The 8,523-nt window shown below is 42.5% G+C and overlaps 2 protein-coding genes across 2 annotated transcripts; both read right to left on the bottom strand.

Moving 5' to 3' along the window:
- Window positions 1–368: 368 nt before the first annotated feature.
- Window positions 369–7,397, bottom strand: LOC132262579 (chromosome transmission fidelity protein 18 homolog). The gene is made up of 4 exons (XM_059761879.1): window positions 7,213–7,397; window positions 5,182–7,151; window positions 4,171–4,653; window positions 369–568 (listed from the first exon to the last, which is right to left on the bottom strand). The coding sequence occupies exons 1-4, from the start codon at window positions 7,289–7,291 to the stop codon at window positions 407–409; spliced, it is 2,694 nt and encodes an 897-aa protein (XP_059617862.1). The 5' UTR covers window positions 7,292–7,397; the 3' UTR covers window positions 369–406.
- Window positions 7,398–7,502: 105 nt separating this feature from the next.
- Window positions 7,503–8,164, bottom strand: LOC132262087 (protein C10). Its single transcript, XM_059761225.1, has one exon. The coding sequence runs from the start codon at window positions 8,008–8,010 to the stop codon at window positions 7,666–7,668; it is 345 nt and encodes a 114-aa protein (XP_059617208.1). The 5' UTR covers window positions 8,011–8,164; the 3' UTR covers window positions 7,503–7,665.
- Window positions 8,165–8,523: the final 359 nt, after the last annotated feature.

Here is an 8,523-nt window from a genome sequence, read left to right as displayed (position 1 = left end):
TCGAGAAGGAAGATTCAATAAATAATCATGTAAAAAATAATGTAATTTAAGACAGAAAATCTTTACATTCACTAAATTTTAACCACTGTAATTGTGTTTCATGCGAGAGTTAAGTAGATATTATATGAGAATAAAGCCCATCTTACCGACATAGAACCTTTAAAAGAATAGGAATAGATATAAAAAGAAATATTAGCATTATGAGGAAATAAAGAGTAATTTTAAACGTACTGTGCCAATTATTCATATATAGAGATAAACGCAAGAAATACAACAAAAAGCATGGGTTAGAATAAGAAAATCCGTAGGGAAGAGTACCAAAAAATCACTGAAGAGACACACTGAAAGTATAATAAAAATTGCGAGTATTATGCAGAAAATGTGCTTTTATCTCCAATTTGCTTCTTCACAACAGATCCGACAGCGTGACGTCCTTGCGCACCGCATTGTTATAGCCCTCCTTGAAGCGATACCAAATCGGACTCTTCACGAGGCCATCGCTGCCGCCCTCCTTCACGGACAACAGCGCCTGTTTCGTCACCACGCGCCCAAAGAAGTCCTTCACCACCTGCAAATGCAAACCGAACAATTGATCCTTTGCTGTACAGGACGCAAAACACACTGCTGGCGTCAAAATCTCCCCTCGTGCGCTTTTTCTCCGCCTGAGCCTTTCATCCCCAACCTAATCCTCGCATTATGTGAGAGTCATTTTTCAAAATTTCCCACAAACACACACACATTTACACATCCAAAAAAAAATCGTGTTGCACAGCAGACGAAAAAAGTAATTAGGCCTCTTCTTGTGTGCCGCATAAACACAGCGCGGTGGGAAAACTCATTTGCATTTTCAATGTGTGAATAAATTGGCAAAATTATCCAACTATGAACTTTTAATTTCGTCTGGCGCTTCCACAACATAAAAAACATACCCTTTATTGACAATTTTTTCAATTGAATGCACATAAAAGTAGTTATTGAAAATACTGCAATAAAAAATTCAGTGTCAACAAATTGCATGAGATTTCATTACAAAAATTGACATAAAAATGGATAATTATAAGCGATAAATGCGAACAATATGAATCAAAAATTGCCAATTACCAGTGGTAAATATTGCCAAAAAAAAGTCTCCTTGTGTTTGTGCACAGAGAGAGAGAGAAAAACCTCATATCAATATTAAAGCCATAAAATTCAATCAGAGCCTCTAAGTGAGATCTACAGTAAATCCCGCAGATTTCCCACTCCGCGCGCCAACACGAGAAATCTGCTCGTGAGGCGAAAATGGCGGTGATAACTTGTTATTATTGCTCCCTGAGAAATATAGAGAATTTTTCATTGGAGTGGATAATGGAGTTTTGTGCGAAAGGATAATGGAAAAAATATTCAGAATAATTGCATTTCTCCTCTCGTGGGATATAAAAGAAGTGAGATCTCTGCTGGATTAAATTGCCAAATGAGATTATTGATGCTTAGCTCTCGTGCCTGACAAATGGATTGCACGAGAAATACCGTCAATTTTCACTTCTCAAGGAATTTCTCTTTGCTAATGGAATTTCCACCACAGAAAAAAACCCCTTCGCCGAACTTTTGGGATATTTCTCTAAATCTCTTTCTTCTCTTCTCTTTTCTTTTGCCCAAGAAAAATATAAATCAAGTGTGGCTTCCGCACGTTCTGACTTCAGTTTCATTTTCTTAACAGTTTTACACGTTTTAAAACTCATTTTGGTATAAAAACATAAAATGCTCTCTTCCTCCCTTCAACCATTTTCACAATCATCTCTCTCTCTTTCCTTGCGGAAAATCGTGCGAGAACGACCAGAAAACAGCGTAACTAAGCAATTCAGTTTCCTTCCGGCCGCCATCTCAAACATCTTTTCCCGTCTGCTCTCGAGACTTTTACACGCCCAATGAAATTTCACCCTCAAACTATACATCTCTCCAAGTCATTTCTTCGTTCACATTCACCCCTCCTCAAGACATCACCCTTAAGACATTAGATTAACAATTAACGTGAAAGAATCAAACAAAGTGAAGACAAGAAAGAGAAAATCTCAACAACATTGAATGGAGAAATTAATTTCCGTGAAAATACTCTCGCAAATTCTTATTGTCTTCTTCTATTGAGGAAGCAATTGCCGGGGAGGAAAACAGTCTCGTGCAATGGAGAAAATGAAGAAATTCAATCAAATCCACCTTCATTAGAAGTCTTCAGGGATTTTCACGCGCCGTGTGAATGAGAATTACCAAAAAATCTCCAACTATTTCACTCTTTCTCTCTCTCTATCACTCTCTCAAGGAGTCACAATAAATACATAACTCCATTCACCCTCTGAAATGTCGCACCCTCTCGAGAAATGATTTCAAGCGATGACCATAATTTTTCTCAATGACCATTTAAGAAAAGTGGCCAATAATGATCCGTAAATTGTCCGTGAGAGGGAAATAAAATGTATTTTATTATAGGCAACAAACATTGTATATCGCACATTGAGTCACAAAGGAGAGGAAGAATATCATTGTGGGTGTCCTTTGAATTTTTCACCCGTCGCCCATCGATTGGATCGAATATTATAGCTTCCGCTCGAGGGACCGGAAGCGACATTTTCCATTTTATATGACGCGTCCTGAATGTCTCACTCGACAGATCTTCACTCTCAGTGTCATTCCTGGACATTTACACAGATACACACCCCCAATATATTTCAGCAAAAATATCATTGAAAGCCCAGCTTAAAATATGCACACTGTTTTTCTGTCCTTCATGCCACCAAACTATCAATGTGAAATATTAATGCAATCGCCAAAATAGATGCCTCCTCTCGTGACCACAATTCCCAACTCAATTCTCATCTATTCCACCTTCCTTCTCATCATCCTCGCTCGCTCACTCGCAGTGCAGACTATTTAATATTTATTTAGAATTAATAATTTTTTAGCCACCGTGGAATTCAATCGCGAAGCCATTTCACGCGTAAAATATTCCTCATGTCGATGAGAGAGTAAAATCGACAATAGAGAAATGTGGGGCAATCTACAGCATATTTCTTAGGGAGTTATCCCACTATATTCAAGTGATAGAAGTTATCGACACATAACGATAAGAATTGAATGCAATTTCCTTTATTAATGTAATTTTCGGGAAAAAATAACATTGATATGGACTAATTAGTCCTTAGACTACCGATCTGACCTTTTTCTACTTTTAAATTTGTGTTCAAAAAGTTATATGTATTCGCCCTACTTTCCTCTACATATTCCTATATTGAGAAAAAAAAACCGCCACGAGGATTGGAAGAAGAGTATATTGTTAAAAAATTGAAAATTGACTCTTCCTGACACTCTGAATAAATTACATTCCACACATATTTCAGCGCACATCAAAAAGTGGAAGTCCAGGAAAGCGCCAAAACGATTTTCCACCCTTCGCACCATGTGAAATATTCACAAAATATACTCTCCAATATTATTCCAATGAAAGATGATGATATATTCGTGAGTGGATCGATTTGAATTTCAATTGAAGCCACCGTCAAAAGTAAAATTACGTGGAAAATTGAAAACAAACTAAATTTTCTTATTCTTCGCAAATATCCACACCATTTTTCCTCCTTTCACACAGAGTGAAGAGAGAGAGAGAAGAGAAGAAAGGCTGTCTCTTGCCGGGAATTTCGCCAACGAGACACAAAATTGCAATATATTCTGAGTGAGAAGGCAAAAGGAAATTATTAAGGGGAGAAAAGTAGCTTTTTTCGTATAGAATCTCCTCTATTACGTCCATAGATAACTTAATAAATTACTTGACCAGAAGATGATTCAATCCATTTGATAAATTCACTTGAATACATCTTTAGATTCTACTAGTTTTCCACCCCTTTTGCACTCTCCTCCCCAAAGACATGGGCGAAGAAGTTAATACAAAACTTTACAACTTTCCATCATTTCCTCCTTTCTCGCGTGTGTGTGTGCAACGAAATCAATTTCGACAACTGTCTCCAATGCATTGAATTTCATTCTTTTTCCCACTCCGCCAACAAATTCTACTCCATCAACCCGCAAGAAATTGATGGAATTCCGAGCAAAATTGAGGGATTCATGCGAGAATTTCCACTCAACTTTCTCCATTTGCTTCAACCCAAAATTGGAAATAAAATTGTGAAAAATCTCACTCACCATTTCCTTGTATTTGGAAAGTCTCGTCACCTTCTTCGGTTGCAGACTCTGCAGATGATTGGCTTTCTTGCACACTTCACCGAGTTTCGGCTTTGCGCGTCGCATATTCTCCAAATCCACCTCGCGAGCGACAATTTGGCGTGTCCAGTAGCTGAGCGGCGCCTCTTCTGAGCCACTGAACACACTCATCAGCTCAATATCCGGCTCCATTTGGTACTTGAACGCTCCATCGGCGCCCTTAACTTGCATGAACTTCACACCAAGATCTGCCATCACTTCCACAGCGTGCTGCAGATCGGATCTCTCCTTGGGCGTCAGCAGTTGCAGAGACACCGATCGGATGCTGGGACTCAGGATTCGCCGCACAAGCGGAAGCGAGTCCAAAAGCATCACATTTCCCTCGCCAACGCTGCGCACTGTATTGCCAAGGCCTTTCCTCAGGGCAATCATGAGCATCTTGTGCGTCTGCAGCTTTTGCAAGACCTGCAAGAGGGAGGAAATTGCGTCAATTGTGGCGAAACAGGCTGAAGGAATCCAATTTCCACCCTTAAACACTGTGAATCGCATGCATGACAGCCATAATCACAAATTCCCTTTCATCACTGACCACATACTTGAGCTCAATTCTTCCTCAACTCGCCAGTGAAATTATACCGAAAGCGATAACAAACAGCTTCTAAAAGAACTTAGCAATAAACATGTTAATAACAATTACTCGAAGTGGACAATATAAGTGAAAGAAGAAGAAAAACTCTCCCAAATTGATTAAAAAAGCGATCATTTCGCGAAGATATTTGCCTCTCATGTTCTTCACTCGCATTCAGCAAAGTCTTCTAGTCTGTGAAAAACAGTCTAAATGATTTTATAAATTATGCAATCTTCATTAGCCTGTAGTGAGATAACATAAAAAGGTCTTTATGTCACAGAAAACCGCTCTAAATGCGCCCTGATTAATCTCCCTTCATCCCACTTTGCGCCCCCCAACCCTTAATCACGTGCACACAAACTGACCTCGAATCCTTTCGAAGGGAAGGCGATGGTGGCGCGCTGCAGAGTGGCGAGAAGGCTGTGCCACAAGGCGAAGGAGTAGGGCAAATAGGGATAAATTGCGTAGTTTTGTTGTTGATTTATCATCTTCTGCAGCATGTCTGCGAAGACGAACCAATCGCACACCTCTGAAGTGTTCCTCATCGCCGCGTCGCCGATCTTCTGGTTTAGGTAGTTCTCAAAGACGCCTTGCATCAGTCTTTCATAGTCGCCCCCGGATTGCACCACGCGCACAATGTTCTCCAATCGCGACTGCTGAGGCTGCATTTCGGACGTATTCTCGCCGGTGGCGTCGAAGACTTGAGGTTTTTGTCGCTGTGTCTGGAAGATACTCGCCCAGATGACGAACAGTCCCTTGTGCTGATCCTTCTGGCCAATGTTCCCCTTCAGAACCTCGCTCAGTGTCAACGGCTTCTTCGCGGCACTGAAGAACTGTATCATCGAGATGCACGATCGGATGTCATTTCCCGTCTTCTCGGCCAGCGACAGCAAAGCGCCAAAGTCAGTCTGTACGTTTTCCCGCACGGCAATGCTGATCAATCTCTCGGCCAGTCTTTCGCTCTGCAGAGGTGGGAAAGTCACCACGAGAGCCATCTTCCGCAGCTGCCGCAGAGCAGGAGAGTAGATATCGTTGCAGATGCATATAATTGGCCTCTTTAGGACATTCTTCAGCTGCTTGACACCCTTCTTGCTGCCTTTCTGGACAGGATTAAGTGCATCTGAGGCGAACTTGATCAGGAGATCGATTGAATTCGCTGGAGCACCATCGATTTCATCAAAGACAAGGCAATTCGGGCGATTATCTCTGTTCAGCACTGACTTCATTTGAGTTCCATCCTCCAGAACTTGCTTGAAGGCTTCAGCAGTTCTGTCGTCAGACGCGTTCACCTCTCGCACTGCATAGCCAGCGTGGTGAGCAATGACATGAGCCAGAGTGGTTTTCCCGAGTCCAGGTGCCCCAGAGAGTAGCGCAATCTTCTGCATCGGCCTTCCAAGGGCATCCAATTCGGTTGAGAGATTATTCCTAGTGCGAAAGTTCTTTCTCCAGCCGCCATTGCTCTCAAATTTCCCTGTTTGCTTGTTAAACGTGTTTAGCGGCTTTCCGGACGCTTGAATCTGCTGATTGTCCCTGTTGAAGACAACTTTATCCCACATCTTCAGCCACTGCAGTAAGCAGCGGTTGGTTGTCTCGTCCGACAGGAGATCCCGATAGCGCTTGGGACGGTATTTCTCCACCCAGAGACTGTCCAGAGACTGAACATTCACTTCCTGAATCTCTGGCGGACTTTCCTGTGCAGAAATCCGCTTCAGTGTGATTTCTCGAGCATCATTCCACACCTTCGCCTTCTCAGAGCCCAGCAGGGAGAATGTAAACTTTCCCACAAGTCCTACTTCGTCCACAGCAGCAGCCATAAACTCCTCATTGTGCGTCCGGACATAGATTCTCTCCCCGTCGCTTCGCGTGAGCGTTTGGAAGGGATAATTCGGCAGCGAATATGAGAGATTTTGCATCTTGAAGCGATGCAGTTGCTCCAAACGAGTCAAGTTACTGGACTTCATGGGATTCACAAGCTCCTGAGTCCTCTTTCTCGCCTCCAGAATTTGCTCAATCATCCTGAGATCGCGATCTTCCTCATTCTTCCGCTTTTTTTGCTGCTGCTTCATTTGCCACCCGGGGCTGAACAGATTCTCCTCATACAGCGCATCCAGGCGGCGCTTTCTGGCCCGCACAAGCTCCGCCGGGGCCGCTCTTTCAGTGGCTAGAGGCGTGGAGGCGTTTGGAAGTGAATCACTATCATCGAAAAGCCGCCGATTAATGTTGTCAATTCTGGAGATTTGTGACAGTGCCGGACTGTCCGGGAATACATCTTGTGTGGGTTTCGGAACTGCCGAAGGCTTTGCCGCCGGCGGATCAACGATATTCGGAGGAGCATCTGCGGAAAATGTATTTTTCAGGTCCTTAGAGATGAAAAGTAACCTCACTTTAGCACTCACCGAAATCTTCATCCATCATTTCGAGTTCATCGCCATACATGAGCTCGTACTCCTCCTCTGCTGTGGGATACTGCTCCATCCTGAACCACTGTGCTTCAGCAGAAGTGCCAAAATAATGGGACAACCAGGGAAAAACGTGAAAAACACAGATGAAAAGTGAAGCGGGAATTTGCTCTGGAAAAGACAGCACCAAAATCTCTTTACGGCCGATGGCGACATCACGCGGACAAAGGTATAAAAGATAAAGGAAGAATTTCATTCTTAGAGAACTTCTTGAATTATCTCAACATATTCTTCTCCTTGCTTCGTCAATATTTATTCAATAAATACAAAAATTAATTTTGGTGTACGTACAAATGGCAGTTTCTCAATTGCAGTGACTTTCCCGGAATTATATCAAAATCTTAATACAAAAGTGCGTCCAGTCTGTGGGAAATTTTCCTCTCCGGCGTTTCAGATGAGTATATCGTTGGTAGTGTTAATTGCTATTGGTGGCAAGTAAATCGATCTAATTTGCGACCGCAGCTTCGAGATGTCCGGATCCTCAATCTCGCGGATTAGCTGTGAGAACTGCACTAATCCTTCCCGGTTCGCCGCGAAGCCGTAGTTCTTGATCACGTCAATCTGGATCTGCATGACTATGGGGAAGACGAACTGCATCATCGCTATCATCTCCTTCCCGGCCACAGCCTTGGCTTCCGTGATGCGCTGGGAATTCTCCGCCTGATTCACACTCTTCAGGATGTCCATGAGAATCGACTTCCCCGTTTCGTTGGTGAAATTCGTGAGGTAGGACATGGCGGATGAGCTGCGGAGAAGCACAATGGGGCACTTAGCAGGAGATTCAGCACAGAAACTAGATGGAGATGGAATTCCAGGGATTTTAGGCGGTCCAGGAAGCAAAATCCCAACAAAATCCTCAAATTGACAACAAGACTGCGAGCAGCTCCACGGCGGTGAGTAGATACATCGGAAGCCGGAGCGATTGCAGTGCCATCTGAAGAAAGTGCATCTGTGCTAAAGAATTCTCTTGGCGCAATTATTTAGGGGTGGAAATTAGCTTATTTCGTGAAAATTTTGATATTGAAGTTCTTTTGTTATGATTTTTGCGCATGCTTCTAGTCAATGCACAAAATCTGCTTTCGATTCTTACCATTTTCTTGACTTTAGCGGAGACACAATCTCTAATTCCCTTTTCATTTTAAAAGAGTCTTTTAAAATGCATTTTCTCTTAACAGAAGAACACATTTACTGAAGAAACTATAGTAAACATTTAAGTAATTTCTTGCAAATACTTTCCTCTCCAAACAA

Source organism: Phlebotomus argentipes, unplaced genomic scaffold, assembly GCF_947086385.1.
Source record: "Phlebotomus argentipes unplaced genomic scaffold, Phlebotomus argentipes genome assembly contig_15, whole genome shotgun sequence".
NCBI lineage: Eukaryota > Metazoa > Arthropoda > Insecta > Diptera > Psychodidae > Phlebotomus > Phlebotomus argentipes.
The sequence above is the reverse complement of the archived record's forward strand: the minus strand, read 5'-3'. Positions and strand labels throughout refer to the sequence as shown.

Excerpts from the sequence above, each read along its gene's own strand:
- LOC132262579 (XM_059761879.1), bottom strand. The coding sequence starts at position 7,291 with ATGGAGCAGTATCCCACAGCAGAGGAGGAGTACGAGCTCATGTATGGC. Across the intron at positions 4,654-5,181 it reads TCCCTTCGAAAGGATTCGAG|GTCTTGCAAAAGCTGCAGAC; the intron begins GTCAGTTTGTGT and ends TCCCTCTTGCAG. Across the intron at positions 569-4,170 it reads TTTCCAAATACAAGGAAATG|GTGGTGAAGGACTTCTTTGG; the intron begins GTGAGTGAGATT and ends TTGCATTTGCAG.
- LOC132262087 (XM_059761225.1), bottom strand. The coding sequence starts at position 8,010 with ATGTCCTACCTCACGAATTTCACCAACGAAACGGGGAAGTCGATTCTC.